Source organism: Triturus cristatus, chromosome 4_1 (assembly GCF_964204655.1).
Source record: "Triturus cristatus chromosome 4_1, aTriCri1.1, whole genome shotgun sequence".
Classification (NCBI taxonomy): Eukaryota; Metazoa; Chordata; class Amphibia; order Caudata; family Salamandridae; genus Triturus; species Triturus cristatus.
Window position 1 is genome coordinate 74,354,981 of NC_140585.1, and position 23,701 is coordinate 74,378,681.

Consider the following 23,701-nt stretch of genomic DNA (forward strand, 5'->3'; position numbering starts at 1 on the left):
ATGGAGAATTGTGAATGCTCTGAGGGATAGGCGAGCCACCCAAGTCACCCAAAGCAGGAGATAACACATCAGTCAATGGTTTGGGAACATTGATCAATACCACAGGTTCCAGGGGTACAGGGACAGATGCCAAAACTGCTGTCGTCGTAGACCCTTCCCTAGGGGCATCGCTTGTATCCAGACCTAGTTCCTTTTCCGCATTAGCTATTTCTTTATTCAAGGCACCCACAGCAGAAGTTAGGTAGGAAATTATAGAAGGAGACTTTCTGGGTATTTTTGCTTTTATACCCCCCTTGTCAGAATTGCCCAAGTGTTTGCGCTTACCCATCTGTAAGTGTTGGAGGGGTGGCCCAGCCCAGGCTTATTCGGACTTTGACCGGGCGCGGACGGGCCCGCCCTTGGCCCGGGCTTCGCCCGTGCAGCGCCCGGGCACGCCCGGGCACGCCCGCGCGCGTCCCGCGCTGAGCGGGCTGTGTGCTGCATAAGAGGGCCTCCGGCGCCCTCTGATGATGCCAATTATTGGCGCCGCACAGGGTGTTGTGGGGGATGTAGTCCCTTCGCCTCCAGGAGCCGTTCCCCTCACGGCGGCAGCTGGATGCTTTCTGGCCCAAGACATCGTTCCCCTCACGGCAGCGATATTGAACAGAGTCAGATACTAGCGCGTCCCGCGCTGCGTGGGCTGTGTGCTGCTTAAGAGGGCCTCCGGCACCCTCTGATGATGCCGATTATTGGCGCCGCACAGGGTGTTGTGGGGGATGTAGTCCCTTCGCCTCCAGGAGCCGTTCCCCTCACGGCGGCAGCTGGATGCTTTCTGGCCCAAGACGTCGTTTCCCTCACGGCAGCGATATTGAACAGAGTCAGATACTAGCGCGTCCCGCTCTGCGTGGGCTGTGTGCTGCTTAAGAGGGCCTCCGGCGCCCTCTGATGATGCCGATTATTGGCGCCGCACAGGGTGTTGTGGGGGATGTAGTCCCTTCGCCTCCAGGAGCCGTTCCCCTCACGGCGGCAGCTGGATGCTTTCGGGCCCAAGACGTCGTTCCCCTCACGGCAGCGATATTGAACAGAGTCAGATACTAGCGCGTCCCTAAAGTTACTAAACCCAGAACGGTGACAAAAGAAGCTCAAATGCCCAGCTTTGGAGCAGTCAAGCACCACACGTGGCCGTTCACCGGTACTGCAGCACACTGCCGCAGACAATACTGGGGGCACAAACTAATAACAGGGGAAACAGGAACGTGTTTATTTGACTTGTTTCAGGTTTATTTTGTATGTGTTTCTATTTTTAGTATTAAGTACATTCATTTATTTATTTTTAATTTTATAACAAGGCTACAGCACATGTAACACACCGGACAATGCAAGGAGCAAGGAGTGATGACTCCGGACTTCCCAACTATCTACAGGTGAAAAACATTACAACACCACCCAATCACATACCAGCTGCCCACATAGGAAATGAACTCACACCAAAGGACATTTGTAGCCTTTCCGATGCCGGTGAATGACCCTGACGCTTTGCACCTCTCTTTGAGGCACAATTATTTAAGGAGGAGAGAGAGGGTTTACAGGCAGAGAAGCAACATCTCTGGGAAGTCCAGGGAAGCGGGCATTGCCGCTGACCGCGGCCCCCGCAGGGGGCCAATCGGCGGTCGGCACCTTAGTGCCCCCGGGGCACAGGTCACCCCTCCACACCCCCTCCCACTGGGGGGGGGGGGGCGGGGACGCAGACCGGAGCCCACCTCCTCGGGCTGGCCGGAAGTGACGCGCAATGCGTGTCACTTCCTGGCCCTGGTGTGAGGGGGAGGCTATTTAGCTTTCCCCCACCCTCCTGGCGACCTCTTTGTCGCCCACCTCGCCATTTCCCTCCCTACCGCTTACCCGGCGTAGGCGTTGGGTGGGGGGGGGTTCTGAGCGTTGTAATGTTTTCTTTTTCGTTGCAGGCGGAGTTACAGGGCGATCTGGAAGTAGGCCGGTACAAAGGGTACCTCTGCGCGGCACCATAGGGGTGCCTGAGCCAAAACCGAGGAGCCTCAAGGGAGGTCCCGGAAGCCGTGTCGGCGCCCCGCTACTCCTGCGGGCGGTTGTGGGCCTGAACAACCGGGGGCTTGCTATGCGACGCTCCGCCCCGAGAGGGGGGGCGTGAGTACAATTACCAACGGCACGTGATCGTAGAAAGAATCACCTGGAGGGCAGCAACGGCGGACATCGCTCCCGCGCAGCCCGGCTCATCAGGCGGGCAGGCGACCCAGTTGGTTGCCTGCCCTTGGATCGCCCGTAAGATAACCCACCCATTACATATTCTGGAATTATGTAATAAACCTGCAGCATTGTTACCCAACACCAACTGTCTTCTGTGTGTCATTTGGGTAACCTATTATGGGGGAAGGGGACGGCGGGGTGCCCCTGGGGGTACTATGCCGCCTGCCACTCCTCGCTCGAAATGACCCTTGACACTGCTGCAAACTCGGAACCGGATCTTGGTTCTATGACGCATAGTTTAGGAATACCACTTCCTATCGGGGCTGCACGTGCATTTAGTGGATGGCATCTCATCATAGTGACGGACTCATTGCTCACTACGACAATAGATACACAGGACTTTGCCAGTGTCTGCCTGCATCTATACTGGATGCAATACATTTATATTGGAAGCACATTATACAAAAAAGCATCTCTTTGTTGCACGTGGTGCGGGGTATGCTGTCCCCATCTCCTCACACCCTTCGGAACGCCACCAGACTCCCTCAACAGAGGGGTACACAGACACAAGCCTTCATTGAACAGTCGATTCCTATCCTTAATTTGTAATTTCGACGTCTTGACAGTGCAGGGGATTCTGGATTCTAGATAACTCCCCAGAAGGTGTGTGCAATGTAATAGTAACCTGCTGTGTGATGCATGACATCATCACGCGCCGGGGCTTACCATGGACGTTACTCAGTATCTACGGCCACGCCCAGGTTCCTTGGGAGGGCGTAGAGCCTAGATCAGGTATGCAAGTGTAGGATCTACTATTCAACTCATTCTTCACTCGCGCGCCTTCTTTGATGGCTGAATGGATGTGATTGGAGTCTAGTCAATGCTGAAGGGCGGACTCGTTCAGTGTCCACATGTACCATCTTGAGACAACACTGTTTTACTAACAAAGTGTCTCAATCAAACATGCTGTGCTCTATTTCTTATTACATTTCCGCTTCATTTTCACAATCATTGTAACACTTTTATCTTTTTTTTTTTCACTATTTTTATTAAATAGGCTCATTGGACAGTACAATCATATTTGCAAGCGCATGCACATTTGAGTTCTGTTTACATTCAAACATCGTAGTTTAGGAGAACAGGGGAATGGGTGGGGTGGAGAACATCACACATCAAGGGGCACCTGTCCCCATTCCCATTCGTGGCACGCATTTGGAGAAGAATTACAGTTAAGTGATCACTGCTTTACGGTCAGCTAGAGCCCCTTCGGTTACTTCATGGCTCTCCAATGACCCCCTATAAGCATGCCATAGTGCCCACACCGTCTCCCATTTCTTTGCACACCCTCTACTTTTGTACACCGTTTCCTTCGCCCTCTGACACCAATCCAAGTCCTTCTCCCAATCCGTATTTGGACCAGTCTATCTCTCCCTTAATTATAAGCAGAAGCCACTTTGCATCTAGTGGAACGTCAGTTCCCACTGCTCTGGCCATTATTGCTGTGACATTGCGCCCAAACTGCGCAATCCTAGGGCATTCCCACAGGATGTGGAGGAAAGTCCCGTCACCCTGGCCGCCTCTGATGCACTGCGGTGATTGTGCCCTTCCAATCTTATGTAGAAGCGTCGAAGAGTTATAAGAGCGATGCAATATCCTGAGCTGGACCAGTCGGAACCGTACTCGTATCACTATTTCCCTTTGGCCCTGGAGTGCCTCTAGCCACTCCTCATCATCTATGTTACCCAGGTTGTCGGTCCAAGCGGCCTTCAGGGCTGTCAGCAGATCAGGCAGGTTGTTCATAAGCTTCCAGTATATTGTTGAGGTTGCTTTTTCAGAGCTAGGATCAATGAGTAGTCTGTCCTCGAGGGGGGGAATGGTCAGGGAGGGAGGTGCCGCAAAGCAAATGTGTCAGTAGGGCACGTGTGAGCCTCAGGTCGTGGAATCGCTGGGTCTCAGCCAGGTCAAATTACTGTTGCAGATCCTCAAACAGAAGTGGAGCCCCTCCCTTCCACACATCCCCCAGTCGATCTATTCCTATATTCTTCCAGCCTGTAAAACCTTGTAGTGAGACCACCTATTTCAACCCGGCACCTGACCAAAGCGGCGTTCTGCTGGTCAGTTTCTTCTGCCACCCCAGTGCCGATTTGCCTCTCTCCAATATGCCACCACTACCGCTGTGTGTAGAGGCCATTTAGGGTCGTGCTTTTGCGAGTACAGCAGCGGCTCACAGTTACCTGCTGGCATGGCGACCCAATCTATCTTGTACGCTGGCTTGTCTCTATCCGCATAAACACAATCGCTTACCAATAACAGCTGTGTTGCCCAGTAATAGCGCCGAAAATCCGGTATAGCCAGGCTTCCATCATATACCCCTCAGTGCAACTTATGAGGTGCTATCCTAGGTGTACCTGCCTGCCATAGCAATTCCCGTGTATTTTGGGCAATCTTTTTAAAAACAGTCGGTGGGACGGGACAGGGGATGTTTTGCAGAAATGTATAACAGATGCGGTAGGGCCATCATCTTAAAAAGAGCCGCTCTGCCCACCAGGGACAATGGCAGGTTTAGCTAGTTTTGCACACCCATATGGAGTCTCTCCAAATGGGGGGTAAGATTCCTCTCAAGGAACAGCTGTTGGTTCCGAACAATCTGAATTTCCAAGTATTTGAAGCCCTCCGTGACTCCGGGTGCATTACACTTCACTGGCAATCTCGGGGGGAGGCCTGCCAGCGGGAACACCAATGATTTGGCCCAATTTATGGTATTCCCTGAATAGCTCCCAAATAGGTCAAAAATATGGAGTACTCTGGCAACAGAGTAATAGGGCCTCGCGAGATACAACAAAATATCATCGGCATTCAACGATATGCGATATTCCCAGCCCCCTGATGCCTCAATGCCCCATATCATAGGGTCCTTCCTGATCCAGTGCACCAACGGCTCCAAAGCCAAGGCAAATAATAAGGGAGACAGAGGGCAACCCTGCCTCGTACCCCTCCGCAAGTGGGATCGCCGTGACAACACACCATTGACTCGCACTTGAGCCAACGGGTCCTGATAGAGCAGTTTTACCCATTTACAAAAGTTTGGGCCAAAGCCCAACCTAGTCAGCAATGCAAACAAATAGGGCCATTCAATACTGTTGAAGTCCATTGACGCGTCAAGCGCCATCAGTGCTGTTTGCTGACCGGAGGGGTCCCGTGTCATGTGCAGCACTCCATACAAGCTGCGCAGATTATATAAGGTGCTTCTATTGGGCATAAAGCCTGATTAGTCCCTGTGAACTAATTTGGTAATAATTGGTATTAGCCTATTTGCCAAGGTCTTAGCCAACACCTTTACCTCGACATTGAGAAGAGAAATGGCCTGTATTAACTGCATTGATCTGGGAGCCTCCCTAACTTAGTGACAATAGCGGCCACTCGCTGATCGACTGGAAATTGACCCTCTCCCTGAGCCTCTAGAAACATACTACATAGTGGTGGCAATATTCTAGAAGCTAGGCCCTTGTACAGCTCAACTGGGAGGCCATTGGGGCCCACCGCCTTACCCGCTTTCAAGGAACCCAATGCTGCCAACAATTCTTCCTCCATTATCTCAGCTTCTAAAGCCTCACAGGTCTCAGCCGACACTACTGGCAATAAGAAGTCTCTCAGTAACTCCTTGTAGTCACTCTCAGATCTCGTGCTCACTGGCAAATAAACACCTTCGTAATATGAAGCAAACACCTCCGCAATGTCTACACAAGATGCCTGATGTATGCTGTCTTTATCCTTAATACATGCCAGCCACAACCTCTTCCTATCGTGCTTCTCCAGCCAGGCAAGCAGCCTGGATGCCTTGTCCCCAACGTCGTAGAGGCGATATTACACTGCCAGGACGGGCGCCCATGCCACACCTTCAGCCGCTGCTCTAAGTTCGTACTAACGCAGGGCCAAAGCATGAAGCAGGTCTGCGTCTCCTCACGCTGTAGCTTCCTCCTCGATCCGGAGTATTTCTTGCTCTAAGGACTTCATGTGTCTCGCCTCTTCCTTCTTTCGACCCCCTATAAGTGCCTGAGGTTGACCCCTCACCACCGCTTTGTAAGCCTCCCAGATTAACACTTCTATATTTGAACATTAAAGTTAAATCAGTCACAAACTATTTAACCTCTTCGCTGCGGCACAAATTCCGTTGCAGTTCTGCCGCAGTGCTGGACATTCCAATCGCAGCTGTGGGCATGACGTCTCCCGGCCGTCGTCCACATACGCCCATTGTGACTCATGACGGCCGGGAGACGTCATGAGCATGGAAGAGGTTAATAGTGTTTGTACATAAAATGTAACACATCATGTAAGAAGTCACTCCTTAGATGCATATTTGTCTTTCCCCAATGTTTGAAGCTTTTTCTGCACGTGGGGGTCCCTCTACACATGGAGACTACCCCCTACATGTGGAGGTTTCTTCTCCACGTATGAGTCAGAGAGCTCCTCAGGTGGGGTGGAAAACTTTGTTCTTGGGGTGGGCATATTGTAAATAACACGAAATATATTATAGGAACAGAAAGTGGGCCATTTTATGGTAATTTTAACCCAAAGGATGAAGCTGCTTCACAGGGTGTCCTTAGAATAGACAGGTCGACCCTCCACACTCAGCTGGAAGATTTTACGCAGCAGAGCTGCTGTAATTTTAATAAGTGTACATTACCATATGAGTGAATTTGTTTATAAAGATGTGACCCAGTCATGTTGCTAGTCTAGTTGTATTTTTGGTCCATGTTTTTCATAACAAGTATTGTCTTGTTTTAAGAATGGGAGTGGTTTTTAAAAACTATACTCAAATATTCTAACCATGTATTTGAAACTAATGCTCTTAAGTGCCCTGCTGCTGGAAAAATTGATCCTCCCACAGGACAGGATTTGGCAATACGAACCTCTCCGCCACACGTCTGATAACGGCTATTAGATTGTCCATCATGGAGGGGGTTGAGGGAGACTGAGGAAAGGGGGAGAAGTGTTCCTGACCCGGGATGTCCTCTCCCTCAGATGACTGAGAGTAGACCAGAGATGCATCTGCATGGGGGGAGTTTGTCGGGGACTCTGCAGAGATCTGTAAGTTGAGGTTGTATAAAGGTGACTCTTGCATAGGCGGAATCATCATCCATCACAGCTTAGCTAGTGGCCGGGGACTGACAATCCTCATAAGTGAGCTTGGAGGATGACTGCTTTTCTGTCGTGAGGAGGCTTTGTCTGAAGATTTCTGTGTGGGAGCAACAATGTCCTCCAGACATCCTCCCCATCTCCTACTCTTTCCCATCTTCTTGGGCAGCGTTGCCACTGAGATAGTTGCTTGGAGGAGGATTGGATTTCTACCTGGATTGCCCATCACCCATTCTTTTGGCTGGTCAAGCAGAACGTGAAAAAAGCTGAAATACATAAATTTAAGTGTTTGTCTGAATACTTCCATAAACTGCTTCAAAAATTAGAAATAGTTAATTTCATGAAAAAGGAAATAAAAACATGTGGTGCGGTAGTGACATTGGCAGTACAAGGACATATCTTTGAGTGTTATCAGGTTCTGTTGGGACGGAATAGTCCTCTGCATGGTTAATTACGTCTACCCCTGCCCTCGGTGCCCAACTGTACTGTTGTACGGATCCCTAATGGGAGTGGACTCTTGAGCTAAGGCCTACTAGTGACCATTCCCTGGATGCAGCCACCAATGAATGTTGAATAACCCCAACCACATTTCTAAGAGCGGGTGGGACAAGGATTTGCCAGCGAAACACTAGAGCCCCGGCCGAAAGGGGAAATGTGTTATTGTTTATTAATGTCATAACCTTTCTTTGAACTCATAGAGTTAGCAATTAAATACTTTTTTTCTCATAAAAATAAGTATTTGACTTAACATTGACTTATTGATAATGCTGTGCGCTCTTTAAGTTATGAGTCGTGTTCACTAATCTGTATTCACACTCACCGGGGAGACCTTTGACTGCTCAACCACAGCTAACACTGAGAGTCAAGTGTTGATGGGGTACTTGTCCCAGATGCACAGGATCCTTAGTAGGTCAGGCCAGGGGAAATCAGGAGTGAAAGGCCTCAGCAGCCCCGGTTAGACCCAGTAACCCCTGCATGGCTCATGGCCACCTAATAGAAATTCTCACAGGTTCCATTTAGAAAAATGCCTTGTGCTTCCCTCTGTCACATTAGGAAGTATGTCCACCCCAGCTGTGGCAAGCAGTTGACTTGGGATACTGAAAGTATGATAGAAAGATAGTAAAATAAATATAAACATCAAATTATTTATGTGTGTGTGTTTGAGGCTGTGTTTGAGGGGTATGTTTGTGATGTTTGTAAAACAATGTAGGTTAGGGGAAGGACAGAGTTGGTTGAGTGTATATATATATATATATATATATATATATATATATCTACGTTTTAGAGACAAAGAGGGGGGTTCTATTCTTACCTGGCATAACATTAAAGTTGTCTGTAACAGGTAGCTAATATAGCAGGTGAGGGGGCAAAGCCTTCTCGAAGGGGGTGAAATGTAAACAGGATCCAGGTGCCTCCAAGAAGATCTGTAGCCAGATGATTTCCTGAGAACTTCTCTTTATCCTACCCCCTCTCCTGCCATTTCTTATTTATGCCCCCCCCCATGGTGCGTGCCTCCTCCCCCGAAACATTGACAGAATGTGCCACTTACTGGCCCAAGCCCGCCTTCTGTTCTACACTTTAGTGTTTTACTACACATTTCATCATAAGTCAGTAAAATTCTTCTTCCTCTTCAGAATTGCTGGCGGCATCCTGGAGGCAGAGTTTGGTTCTGGTGTCTTCAGGGCCAGGTAGTCTAAGAAGAAAGATTCACAGAAGGATAAGATGTAGCTATGTAACATTGCCAGGTTTTTGAACAGTTAACAAATACACTAAACCGTTGGGCTAACCTGCAACAGGAAACGTGCTCAAATGAGATAGCTACCATTATTTAACAGAGCGTAATTAGAGGAGGTGGAAGAAGCAGGGGTTGCAATGAGTTTACAGGCAAGGCCAGGCTTCAAGTGTTACAAGTGACCTGAATAGTTATGGCTTTGCAAAGGAGAGAGTGTCCTAAAGGGTTAGAACACGAAGATGTGCTAATGAAACCAGGATTGCTGTTAGCCATACAATGGAACTGTTTTGGCCATGTGTTTGGGGTCTCTAACCTTTTCTGCACTGAGAGCTACTTATGTTCAATGAAACGCATTGAGAGCTACAAATAATATTAGTGTTGTATAATTTCAATTTTTTATATTAATAATAATTCAACCAAGCATAAGATTTCTAATTTATTAAGCTGGGCTGCACACAGGTGAGCGACTCAGAGGTAGCCGAAGAGCTACAATAGCTCATGAGCTGCTGGTTGGAGACCCCTACACTATCCAGAGATGTATATATCTGGCAGACACATAAATAAACAGCTGTGATAGGCAAATAAATTACTTCATGAAACAGTCATACGATACGTGGGTCTTCAGCTATAGAGATTGTTATCTGTTTTGCAGAGAAATTATCGGAAAGAAAGTTACCTAATGTGCATTGACGGTTTATAGTGCCCAACTTATTGCATCAGTGCATGCATTAGAGCTTGCCCGTGTTGCAAAGAATTCTAGTCTTCTTGCAAAACATTTAAAGCAGAGGAGGTGATAGTTGAGATAGTATAGTTGCATTAGAGTTTTAAAGCCATTACCAATACCTTTAGACAGAAACCTGTACGTTTACATATCAGTATCTGTTGGCCATAAGGTTATCCCGTGTGCAGCAAACAATCCTATGTTGTAAGTTCTATTCTGAAACATCTCGTCCAATTCATTATCAGTAATGTTTTCTTTCCATCTCCAATGTGCAAAATGTGTCAAATTAATGTTACCAATTGATAGTATTCTCAAATATTAAAAAAACATGAAAATCATGCAAGTAAATATTTTGTAAAAACTTCTAAGACTATTATTTGGCGAGGTCTTATAATGCCCCTGTTATATAAAATGGAATACTTCCCTTTGGTGGTTTGATGGATGAATGTAGTGGTGTCCATAATGATGCAAACAGAACAGCTCTTCATGATTATCTGTGTCGAAAGACACATCATCATTGTCCAGTGAAGCAGATGAATTCAATCAGTCATCAGTTGAGTAACAGGATTTATGTCTCATGAACTGGAGTGACAATGCATCAATGAGATTCCCAAAACATAAAGAATTTGAGTCATTGGAGTAGAGCCTAACATTTGACAAGGCACCTTTTCCCAAATATCATCAAGCAAAGTGTGACAACATGATAATCCCTTTCATATCTTGGAGAAGAACAATGCAGTTGCAATCCCTGAACTCCAGGAGGTGGTGTTCAATGTTTAGAAACATAGTGCTGATGCACCATTAGCAAAATATTAATTAACACTGTAAGCCACAAAGGGGAACGATGCTGCAGCAACCAATGATGGACGGAATGCTGAATGAATCAAACATTCTCCCCAGTCAAGAGATCAGGGTTAAATCCATCATTCTTTTGCTCACCATGCCACCCTAGTTTGAGCCAAACTATATGCAAATCAGTCTTAATCCCGTTCCTCAGGAGAACAGTCCAGACTGAACTGCCAACCAGGGGGGTCCTCTCTGGACCGGAAACAAACATCCAGGGACCGTTTAGGGTAACACCACTCATCAGCCAGGAATGATGACATTGCAGCAAAGATCGAAATGTAGGACCACAGTGGGCACATGTACCTGTAAAGGCCCCAGCAGCAAGTAAAACTTCATCTGCAGCGTTGACTAATTATAGAAGTGAATGTTTCTGGTGTTTATTTGAAAGACAGAAGGAAAGCAGCTCCCGTTTCATGATCTGGATCTAGCTCATTTTTTTTTTTTTTTTAATTTTTAAATCTGTATTGCATACTGCACAATCAAACACAGTCACTTCCCTACAACCCTGGGGCCGGCAGCATATCATTATGGACAGTAATACACAGCTATTAAGCCAACAACCCCTAGGGCAGGCAGCGATTGGGTACTGATAATTAAGCGGCCGGCCATCTGGTCGCCGAGTTGCGCGACCAGATGGCCGGGCGGCGGATCGGCCGCGCTAACTCTAACTTTTGTCTCCCGCTCGGCCGCTGTAAGCCCCCACTTCGTGGGGGCTTAATAGTCGGTAAAATAGAGTTCCCATGCAGGCCCATGGGGTGTGGGATCCTCATTTTTTTTTGTGAACGATCGTGCCCGATTTCGGGACCCTCCGGGCCTCTAAGCACCTGTTTTAGTGATTTTTTTGATTTTTTTTTAATTGTTTTGTTGACATTTTGGTTCAAGGGGACCATGGCACTACTTCTACCCGGGGCAATGGAGCTCCGCTTCGGGTAACATTTCAGGTTTTCCCCCTCAGCTGGAGATGGGCCCCAAAAAAAAAAAAAAAAAAGAAAAATTCGTAATCCTAATAAAATACATATCTTTTTATTTTTTTCACCCAAAAATGAAATAACGTCCTTCACAGTATCTGGTCCATTTTGTAGACTCCAGTCACCCCTTTAACAATGTTTAATAAAAAATGAAAAAAAAAAAGAAAATACAAAGATTTTAGGTCAAAGGGGACAAAGTCACTTTTTCTACACAGGGCTATGGTGCTCCAATTGGGGTAATATTTCAGGATTTACCCCTCGACTGGAGGTGGGAAAAATACTTCACTCAAAGGGTACATAAAGCCCTTTACATTATCAGATCCAAGACTTCAGTGTCGCGGGCCCATTTCTAGCCTCCAGGTGCTTGTTTTATTCCTTTTATGACATTTTGAAATGTACAGGTTTATGGGGACACATTAGCTCGTTCTACCCAGGGCTATGGAGCTCCGCGAAGGGTAAGATTTCAAGTTTCGCCCCTGGCTGGAGATGTGAAAACGCAACACTTCACATACTCAGCAAAGTGTATTTAACCCCTTTACAGTATCAGATCCAGGCCTGCAAGGCCTTGGGTGTGCTTCCAGCCTCCTGGCACCAGTTTTACTGATACTTGTGTCATTTGCAGGTGTTAGGCTTCAAGGTATAGCGGCATGGATTAGCAAATTTAGCGGCACAAATATGGAAATTTAGCGGCACAAATATGGAAATTTAGCGGCAATTTTGCGGCATTTTAGTTTGCAGTTTTTCCTACAACAAACACAGATATCTTAGTTTTTTAAAGTATTTAACAAGCTGAAGCTATGTATATTTGGTTTATTTACAATGTAGATACTTTGTTTGGCTTCAAGGCTACATATATGTGTTTAAAAAAAAATTATGCCCCTGAGGCCCTGTCGCGTGCCCCGCGTGCGGTGGGCCCAAAAAGAAGGCCACCTGGGCCCGCCGCACACCGGGCATGAGGCGGGCCCAACATTTGTTTAAAAAATTATGCTCCCCAGGGCCTGCCGCATGCCCCGTGTGCGTCGGGCCCAAAAAGAATGCCCCCCCCCCCGGGCCCTCCGCACATCGAGCACATGGCGGACCCACAACCATTTTAAGAAAAAAACAATACCAGGAGGGGCCTGCCGCATGGCCAGTGTGCGGCGGGCCCCAAAACATTATGCCTCTGGGCCCACCGCACACTGGGCACGTGGCAGGCCCACAACCCAAAAAAGAAGAAAAAAATGCCAGAAGGGGCCCGCCGTGTGCCCAGTGTGCAGCGGGCCCCAAAAACATTATGCCTCTGGGGCATGCGGCGGGCATCGATTCAGACCAGGCGAAGAAAGAAGCAATGGCCCCGAAGAATACACGCAAACCACGCGGCCAAGAGGCGAAGACGGGGCGCATCGCTGAATCAACGTCTACTAGCGGAGGTGAGAAGGATTTACACGATACTGCTATGTCAAATCCTAGAGTCGGGGTTTCTTGTGGGAAAACTAAACAGACTATAGCGACCCTGTTTTCCGCTGCAGAACAAAAACGTAAAGGGATGGTGTCTAATGAGCTTCAATTATACAGCGCTTCAACAACGCCGCGGAGTGCTACTTTGGCCGTAGTTAGTTTATCGAATGGGAAGGGAGTGGTAGACGACAATATGCTAGAAGATCAGCCTCATAATGGATTAAAGGAAAAGGAAAGCAACCGGCTTAAATTTTTTGAGGAAGCAATCTCGAGGGAAAAGCTGTCCCCTGAAAAATCTGCTCCTGCTATATCTACGGAGTTTGAGTCTGGGGATTTTTACTCGGTGTCAGAAAATTCAGCCTCTTCATGTGAAGACCTGGCTGCACAATATTCTAAACAAATGTCCATGGAGGCTGAATGCGAATCTGATGAAGATGAAGTGATTGATGGCGGGGAATTTGGAGAAGAGGATACTCCGGTCACAGTAAGAGGTGGAGGCGATACGCCTATGACAGAAGGGGCTACTGGACTTCAAGGTGACCAAACGGGGGATATTACTCTTGCCACAATATATCAGACTATTTTGAGCCACATGGATAAGACGGCATTAGAAAGTCAAAAAATTCAAAATTCCTGTCGAAAACTGCAAGGATCTATTAGAAGGTTAGTGAAAGCACAGTCGGACTTTGGTGAAAGATTTACGGAGGCTGAGACTAGAATCTCCAATATGGAGGAAGAACTGGCTAAACAGAAAGTGGTTACTGAGACTTTAAGCAGTAATAAAGAGGATCTATTATGGAGAATGGCCGATTTTGAAAACCGCTCTCGGCGCAATAATTTAAGATTAATGCAAATTCCTGAAGGCAATGAAGGGCAAGATCCACGGAAATTTGTAGTGGAACTTTTTCAGAAGGCATTTCCAAGTTTGAGGAAATGGGATTGCGAACGGGAGATCGAAACGGTTCACAGATACCCCTTTAACATTCAACTTCGTTCCGGGCAGAACCCTACCAGACCTAGACCTCTTCTTGTTGCCTTCAATAGCTTTCGAGCCAGAGAAGATATCTATATGCAAACTCGGCCAAATAGTAAATCTATGGCTGAAGGATTTACTTTCTTTACCACACCCGACTATTCTAAATATGTATGTATGTATGTATGTATGTATGTATGTATGTATGTATGTATGTATGTATGTATGTATGTATGTGTGTTCTTATATAGCACTCAACTTACCCTTGGGCATCTCGGCACTTGCATTGGGAACCCGTCCTGGCTTTTACCCTGTGAGATAACCCGTACTGGGCATCCCCAAGGTGAAAGCCAGGCATCCCGCCGCGGGGGGGGCCGTAGTGGAGATTAAGCAAGCTATGAATATAAATATACAATGGATACTCGATGGCAGCTGCGACAGCTGGTGAATCAATTTCAACAAAAAGGCGCTCAGGCGTATATTATGAATCGAGCGAAACTTAAAGTGACTTATAAAGAGAAATCTCGGTTTTTCACTAATGTTGTGGCAGCTAAGGAATATTTACAATTTATGAAGGACTCTTAACCTTTATATAAAATAATTGGACACTATTGAGTCACTATTGAGTCACTGGCAGGATTATCTGATTTGTACTATTATGAATATAGTATTAGTAATCTCGTTGTTTATTCTTTGCCCAGGATTGTAGTTCAACATGATTAGGGTAATTTTGAGTTTGGCACGGCGGGGAAGAAAAAAAAAAAAAAACTTTACGTTTTTCTTTTTCTTGAGATAGCACTGTGGGGGTTGATAGAGGGGGTCGTTGCTCATTATCATCCATAGGACCTGAGTCCTAAAGCCTCGGTTAAAGGGGATTTGGGGGGGTTTCTGGAGAGTGGGGGAGCAGAGAGGGGTTGGGGGAGGGGTAGGAGAAGGAGGGTAAGGTGGAGGGTAAGGGGGGGCGGGGGATTAAAGGAAGAAAATCCAAGGCGGCCCTAATTGGCAATAATGAAAAGGAAATTTCTGCTTGGTATAGACATACCCATGTTAAGAATTTAATTGTATTTACTTATCGGTTAGGCAAAATTAACTTTGATTTGAGGATTCTGATAACAATACTGTATGTCACGCAATATTAAAATTTGCTCATTTAATGTATCTGGGCTTAATTGCAGCAATAAAAGGCGGACAATAGCCGCGGAAATTCGTTTTATTCAACCAGACATTCTTTGTTTACAAGAAACCCATCTGGCATAGCACAAAAGGACACTCGTAGCAGATTTAGGTTATACTTTGATTGCTGCTTCTCAACAAACTAATAATACTAGAGGTGTTTTGATTCTCTCTAGACCTGGTTATTGTACTGCGGGTCGTAAGCTAGTTGATAAATGGGGTAGATGGGCTATATCAGAAATTATAGTTCGAGGCGAAATCTTTACAATATGTTCAATATATGGATCTAATACAGACGAGGCCGAAGTTTTGGAATTATTAAATATAGAACTTGCCAATTGGAGAGCTCCGCTAATTTTATGAGGAGGTTTAAATATTAATTTGAATACTATGGAGTTAGCGGCAGGTTTAGAATATTATAAGGGGCGTAAACCACGAGTCTTTAAGGCTTTACATAACCTGGTTATTGACCATGGCCTGGTTGATATTTGGAGTAAAAATTACCCTACTCTCCCAGGATATACTTATTATTCTACACCACACAAGAAATTTGTCCGGTTAGATTATTTTTCCATTCACAGTCGGACAAAGATACAGACTTTTCCTAGAGTTACATCGGATCATTCTCCCATCTTAATAGAATGCTCAATTTTAAAGGAGATAAGTAGTTTAAGGAGTTTCTCATTTGATAGGAAGCTCTGTCTTGACGAACAATACAGAATATATATGACTGAGTGGATTGCAGAATTCTTTAACATTAATTTAGGCACCGCCAATATCGAAATAGTTTGGGACACATTCAAGGCCTCCTTTAGAGGAGAAGCGGTAAAATTTGGCTTGTATCATCAAAATAAACTACGGTCTCAAATGGGGGAACTTTATAATCGTTTAAGGGCCGCGGAAGTAGAGCTAACTAAAGAAATTGTGAAAAAGGATAATTTACTGCAAATATCTAAAATGGAGGCAAAAATTGCACAATGTAGGGCGACTATAACTGGGGTATGGGCTGAAGAGATCGCCCGGAAATATTTAGTAAATAGACGGCACACTTATGAATATGGAGAGTCTATTGCCGGTCCCTAGCGTTAAGATTGAAAATGAAGGCGACTTCACGGTTGATCCCCAAACTGCAGGATCAGTGTGGGGTGGTTCATGAGGAGCCGATGGAAATATTAGATATATTTCATCAATTTTATTCGGAACTATATACTCAGCAGTCAAATTCCACACCAGATCAGATATTGGAAGTAGGCATGCTAAATCAATTAACCAATATTGAGTCAGACTTTTTGGATAGCCCTTTTTCCATGGAAGAATTAGAGATTGCGGTTAGAAGCATACCGAATGGTAAAGCGGCAGGTCCTGATTTTATTCCGGGGGAAGTTTATAAATGCTTTTTTGAGGCATTGAAAAAGGTGATGTGAAAAACGTTCAGGATGGCACAAAGGGGAACTGCTCCAAACACATGGAATGATGCCTCAATTGTCGTATTTAGTAAGAAAGGGAAGCCTCCGGAGCTACCAGGATCTTATCGGCCAATATCCCTGCTTAATTGTGATAGTAAGCTTTACTCTAAAATGATTGCGAATCGCCTATCTAAGGTTATAACATCATTAGTAACAATAAACCAGCATGGTTTTATTCCAAAAAGAGGTACGGTCACACATATTAATAGAGTCATTACTTTATTCGATATAGCAGAAGCGGAAAAGAGGGACTTAGCGTTGATATTGCTTGACGCAGAAAAAGCTTTTGACCGCGTGGAGTGGGTATATCTATGGGAAGTGATGAGAAGGATGAGATTCGGGGAAGCTTTTCTAATCGCAATTCAGGTTCTATATAAGGCACCAAATGCTAGAGTCGTTGCTATGGGTCTAAAATCTGAAAAGATTAATATAACTAGAGGGACACGACAAGGGTGTCCTTGTTCCCCTCTGCTTTTTGCGCTATTTATTGACCCTTTCATTATCAGGTTACAGAATTCCCTTTATATTAAACCATTTTTTGTTACGGGTATTGCATACTCAGTATTCGCATATGCGGACGACATAGCTATAGTAACAACTGATCCTAGGGAGGCAATAGGGGAGATTGAATTATTAGCTAGAGATTTTGGAGCTATGTCTGGCTATAAATTAAATTCAGCAAAAACCCAAGTTTTGTGCACAAAGAATATACAATTTAATGATTTTCGGGTAACAGAGGAGGTTACATATCTAGGTATTAAAATTAAAACTCAAATGCAAGAGATAGTCGATAGTAACTGGAAAGAGATTATATATCAAATCAAGCAATCATTAGAGAGATGGAGTCAACTGCAATTATCAATAATAGGAAGAGGGAACATTATCAAGATGAATGTTCTTGCTAAGATCTTATATTTATTTCTGAGTATTCCATTGGAATTTCCATTTAAACATATACAGCAACTTCAGTTTATTTGTGGGAAATTTTTTTGGGCCCCGGGTAAAGTTCGACGAGCTATGAAATGGCTGACGCTACCTGAAGAAAGAGGGGGACGAGGTGTACCCGATTTCTTAATTTATTACTATGTTTGTTTTTTACAAAGAATGAGGTATATTCTGACAGGTGAGCCCCCGAAGAAAGAAGCGGATGCCCCATCTATTTTTTTTCTGTTATTAGGAGAACAGGCAAAAGGATGCTTTTTAAAGGAACTGTAGGGTAATTATTACAAGCACACCCGTTTTAAGGTATTAGCTTCAGCTTTTAAAGTATGGAGAAATGTCAAAAAATTTATTAATTTGGGTAAAATCACATATTATACCCCTTTTGATGCTGATAAAGTACTTCCTTCTATTTTTTGGGACAATACCGCAAAGGTTTTGTCTAGAAATGGGGTTTCCAAAATTGGTGATTTATATGATGACAACGCAATGCTGGTGACATATGCAGAATTGGTTGATAAATATCAGTTGCCACAGTCGTTGTTTTTTAAATATCTTCAAGTTCGAGATTTGTGTTTGAAAAATCAGATTAAGGTTTCCCCTAATACTTTAGTAGAAGGGATTCGCCTTCAAAAAAGGATTGGCCCACTTTATCTAATCTTGATGGAGTATAGACATGATGATTTTCAAAAATATAATTTGTATTGGCAAAATCAGCTGGGAGATTCTTAAATCGATATTTTGGAAACTCTATCTCTGGCTAAGGAGATATGTTTGGCTGCTAATTTAAAAGCTCAAGTTTACAAATCGCTCTTCAGGCTATATTACACTCCTAAATGGATGGCAACTTGGGGAGACAAATATGATGGGAAATGCATTCGATGTGGGGATTCTGAAGCTGATATGGCTCATATTTTTTTTTATTGTATTAAGTTGTCGCATTTTTTGAATAGCGTTGAAGTATTTATATCAATGGTATTGCAGCGCCCCTATAAGATTTCTTATACACTTATGTTATTGGGAATAGGCCAAAAAATATGTAACCATCCTATATTAAATGAGCATAAGTACTTTTTATTTCTTGCAATGATTGTAGCGCGGTTATGCATCGCAACAGAATGGTTATCACCTGAGGCTCCGACTTTTGAATCTTGGAGAGCCAAGCTGTATCGTATTTATGAAATAGAATGGAATCTGTATGCGTTGAAGGGGGCTCGGAAGAAACGAATTCGATTGTTAATTTGGGGGACGCTTACAAATTTCCTTGATGCAGGATGAATATAGAAGTATCCGATAAATTTTGACTGTAATCGTTGTATGTATCTCTTTTACAAATTGCTTTAATTGTATGAATTTAATTTTTTTTTTTTAAAAGCTTTATTTAGTTTCGAAAAACACAACAATGTGAAAATATCGGCTGTGCATGCAATTAAGAGCAAGTACGGAGATACAACATTACATTCCCCTCTCGTATACAAAAAGCAGTTCGGCATCAGGGCAGCGGTCCATAGAAAACCCCCCATCTAGAGCCCACCATTCTCATCAGCCCGCGCCCACTAAAGGGAAAGGACGCAGTCGGGACACACCAATCATGTTCAACGGACACCCTCATCGTCGGCCCAAATCCCCCAATGCAGCCCGCCCCGAGAGAGCACAGCCACCCAACATCCCGCAGGAAGGAATACCAGAACTACCCTACTCCCGTGGGCACTATTCCGGAATTGGCTCGCGGTGGGGAAGAGCTTGGGAGGGAAGCGATATAGGTCTTGTAGGGGCCCCAGATATCTTTGGGACGCGCCATTGTAGGGAGGAGACTGGCGTAGATCTCGCTATTTGTGCTGCAATAAGCCATAGACGTGAGCCATGTCCCAGCCGTGGGGGCCGTCCAACCGCCCCAATGTTTTGCCACCTCCCGCTTGGCGAGTAGCAGGCCCAGGGAGGCAAGCCTGCGGACATTCTTTGGGAAATTTACTGTGTAGCCCAATAAAGCTACCTCCGGAGTGGGAACCAGCGTGAGCCCCAACATAACGCCAAGGATCTCATGTATCTGCGTCCAGTATGATTGCAGTCTGGGGCTTGTCCAGGACAGGTGCGCAAAGTCAGCGTGTGGTGCAGCGCATTTCCAGCATGTGTGCGGGCGCGCGGGGTCAATGGCGTGGAGCCTATCAGGGGTCATGTAGCAGCGGCGAAGAAATTTATAATGGAGGAGCTTATGTCGACTATTGAGTGATATCGCGTTGGTGACCTTGCAACAAGCGGTCCATTGGTCATCTGTAATCGGCCTACCCAAATCTGCCTCCCAGGCTGCTCTCACTCGGCCATCCTCACTTGGGACCAGCGCTGCACAAGCCTTATACAGCTTAGAAACCAAATGGGCGCCAGAGTCTTTATCAATGAGGAGAGTTAGGGGCTCGAAGGATGCGGGCTCGAGTGGGAATCCCGCAATGTCTGACCGAGCAGCACAATAAAGCCGGCGCAGGACAAATTTGTCCATGAACGTGGCCTCACCGAAGCGCTCCTCCTCCGAGACAGAAAATATGTGGCCCCAGGGTAGAGGTCTCCAATCTTGGTAAGATGAAACTTGGTCAAAGTGCGCTGCACCAGCGCCTCCCCCGTGCCAGGCAGTAACCCGGGGTTGGGAAGTGGAAGAGAAGAGAAGTAGAGGAGAGGCTGGGCTAGATAGCGAGTGAGGCGATGCCATGCCCAGCTGGTGGTGGACACCGTTTGAATGTCTACAGGGTCCCGGGGAACCCCCTTTGGCAACACAGCCGCCAAGCGGCCCGGGAGAACGAAATCCGCCTCGGGACACAGGAACGGAATACGAGCGTCAGGGTGGTACCAGGCATAAGCGTGCGCACACTGAGCCACCAGATAGTACAAATACAGATCCGGCACTCCGAGGCCGCCCCTATCATGAGGGAGCGTGAGGGTCTTCCAACCGATCCGGGGGTGCCTCCCGCCCCATACGAGCTTAATCAGCTGGGAACGCAGCGCGGAGAAGAAAGCCCGGGTGAGAGGGACAGGGATATTATTGAAGAGGTATAAAAATCTAGGGAGAACTATCATTTTTATGATTGCAATTCTGGCCGACATGGACAGCGGGAGCCTCAACCATCCCTCCACCTGTGCCTCCAGCCTATCCAAAGCACGACCATAGTTGAGGCGGATGAGTTTGTCCGTGTTTAGGTGGATCTGTATGCCCAGGTACCGAACCGAGTCAGAGCACCACTCCAACGGGAACTCGCACTGCCATGGGGAGGTGCTGCTGGTTAATGGGAAAATTACTGACTTATGCCAGTTGATGCCCAGCCCGGAGTGTGCGCCGAAACGAAGGATCTCTCGTATCAGGGGGGCGAGGTTGACCTGCGGTTCTCTTACATACAGTATAGTGTCATCTGCGTAGAGGGAAGCAAGCAAGGGACCCGTCCGGAACTGGAGACCCCTGTGGAGATGGCGCTCCTGGAAATGCCGGATCAAGGGGTCCATGGCCAAAATGAACAGTAACGGTGAAAGTGGGCAGCCCTGCCGCGTGCCACGCGTTAGAGAGAAGGGACAAGACAGCGTGCCATTGATACGCAATCGGGCCGTGGGGCGGCTATACAAAAGCCGCGTGGTAGCAAGGAAGTTCTCTGGCATGCCCATACGTTGCATGACGGAAAGGAAGAAAGGCCATTCCAGGGTATCGAAGGCCTTCTCGGTGTCCAGGAGGACCGCCGCAGCAGGTGTGGCCGGATTGATTCTATGCAGCACCGTGAAAAGCGTCCGCAGATTTAACGACGTAGAGCGGCGCGGGACGAAGCCCGATTGGACGGGCGAGATGATGAATTCCATCAATTGAGAGAGCCTGTTGGCCACTATCTTCGCCAGGATCTTGTAATCAAAGTTTAAAAGGGAGAGGGGCCGATATGAGCTACACAACGTCGGGTCCTTGTTTGGTTTCGGAAGTAGAACTATTACCACTTCGCTGAGGGTAGCCGGAAGGGAGCCGCGCTCCAGCGCCTCCGTATACACCTCTATCAGTTGCGGTGCCAGCAGATCAGAAAAGGCCTTATAAAAATCCCCGGAGAAACCATCGAGGCCGGGGGCTGTGGACCCGCGAAGCACCTTAATCGCCCCGCGCACCTCCGTCACAGTTATAGGCTCCGCCATGAATTCCTGCATGCCCTTATCCAGGAACACAAGCGCGATCTCCGACAAGTAGGCAGCTTGAGAGGCTGGGGATTCCCCCAGCTTGGTCTTGTATAGTTCGGAGAAGTAAGTCAGGAATTCGTCTCTGATCTCGGGGGGTGTTGTGTGGAGTGAACCATCTACGCCCCGCACCTCAACTATTAAGGACTTACCATACGGAGGCCTCAAAGCCTGGGCCAGCGTGCGTCCCGGCCTGTCCCCCTCACCATATCTACGCGCCATCTGGTACTTCCCCAGATACAGAATCTCTCTGTCCGCTGCCTCCCGAAAGTCAGTCAGGAGGCGAAGCCGCCTAGCGGACACGTCCCCAGCCGGTTCACGCTGCGCTTCAGCATCAATCGACTCTAGCTGTGTCTCCAGTTGCTTAATGGTCGCGCGCAGCGCCTTCAGGACCCCAGCATGCTTAGCTATGCATATCCCCCTGATGTAGGCCTTAAACCCTTCCCAGAGCACTGCCTGAGAGTCTACAGATCCCGCATTAAGCGTGAAGTAGTCCTCTATCGCCTCGGAAATCTCGTGGACAAATAAGTCGTCGAGCAGTGCTCTCCCAGGGAATCGCCACTGTCGCTCAAAACCCTCGGGGCGCGGAACATCCAAGCAGAGGGACACAGGGGAGTGGTCTGAGTACGTTCTAGGGAGTGTGAGTAGCCCACGAAACCATGGGGACAGGCCCGGGGACAGCAGCCAATAGTCAATTCTGGTCCAAGTGTTGTGTTGCCCTGAAATATGTGTGTAGGCAGTGGTGTTCGGGTTGCGCCTGCGCCAAATGTCGACAAGGGAGAACTGGTGACAAAGGTCCAAAAGTGCGCGCCGCGCCCTAGGCTTGGAAGGAGCAGCCCCAGACGTGCTAATCAAGCCAGCATCAAGCAATAAGTTAAAGTCGCCGCCAAGAATGAGGCCCGCTGGCTCAAGCGTCACAAGCTGGGCAGCCAGCGCATGAAAAAATTCCAGGGAATCAGTGTTAGGGGCGTACACACATACCAGGATGACCACATGACCCATTAACACCCCTCTTACTATGCAGTAGCGTCCCTCCGGGTCCCCCCGGAACAGCTGGCAGTGAAACGGGACTCTCTTGTGAATCAGCACCGCGGTGCCTCGGGCATAATTGCTAAAATTGGAGAAGTACCTATGTGCGCCCCATGAAGTTGCAAAGCGCGCAGGAACAGAGGTGTGTAGATGCGTTTCTTGCAGAAAGGCAATGTCAACCCTGTGTCGATTCAGATAGTGTAGTACCTGCTTGCATTTTCGTTGATTGTTCAGGCCTCTGACATTCCAAGACATGAGAGATAGGCCAAGAGGGGCTTCATGTAAGCCTATGTGTACCGTCGCTGCCATACCACTAGCAATGAGAGCAGGAAATCAGAAGCGTCTCCGTGTATCCGCAAAGTTACAATCTGACCAGCCATGTCAAGAATATCAAAACTCCCCATCCCGTCCCCCCACCCTCCACCCAGCCACATCACGCAAACGTGAGGCAAACCCCAACCTGTGGAAAAAAAGCAAAGTTCCAAATAGCAATACCAATGATGTGCAATTAGACAAGCAATAAGCATTTGAAGCCAAAAGTGCTCCCGGCGGTGTCAACCAAAGGGGAATGGCAACGACCAGCCGCCGACCCAGCACCACAGAAAAATCAAGGGCATAACAAAGTGTCTCAAACTTCCCCATTGCAAACAGTCAGAAAAACGCAGTCTAATGTTAGGATGCGGGCACTGACTCAGCCAGGCCCAGAGCCGGAAAACAGGTCCTGGCTACTCGCAGCACCACTGCTCGGAGGAGAGTGTCCACCCTCATCGCCCCCCGAAGGGCCCCTGCGTGGTTTATATGTTCGGCAGAACTCCTGCACCGCAGTAGGATTGTCAAAAATCCGCGGCCGGCCATCGATGTCAACCCTCAGGCGGGCCGGATACAGCATGCCAT

General features: G+C 47.0%; 1 protein-coding gene across 2 annotated transcripts in view; it reads right to left on the reverse strand.

The window, feature by feature from the left end:
- Positions 1-3,263: 3,263 nt before the first annotated feature.
- The window catches only part of CLCF1 (cardiotrophin like cytokine factor 1), a 1,327,966-nt gene continuing 1,307,528 nt past the window's right edge, over positions 3,264-23,701 (reverse strand). The window contains exons 5-6 of one of the 2 annotated variants that reach the window (XR_014981107.1): positions 8,885-9,028; positions 3,264-7,601 (exon numbers count right to left, since the gene is read on the reverse strand). Coding sequence is in view for 1 of the 2 variants with exons in the window: in XM_085651629.1 (XP_085507755.1) it covers positions 8,944-9,028 (85 nt within the window). In the remaining variant the exon portion in view is untranslated. Of the gene's footprint in view, positions 7,602-8,560; positions 9,029-23,701 lie in introns of those variants that run through there. The other variant, XM_085651629.1, reaches the window with a different exon arrangement.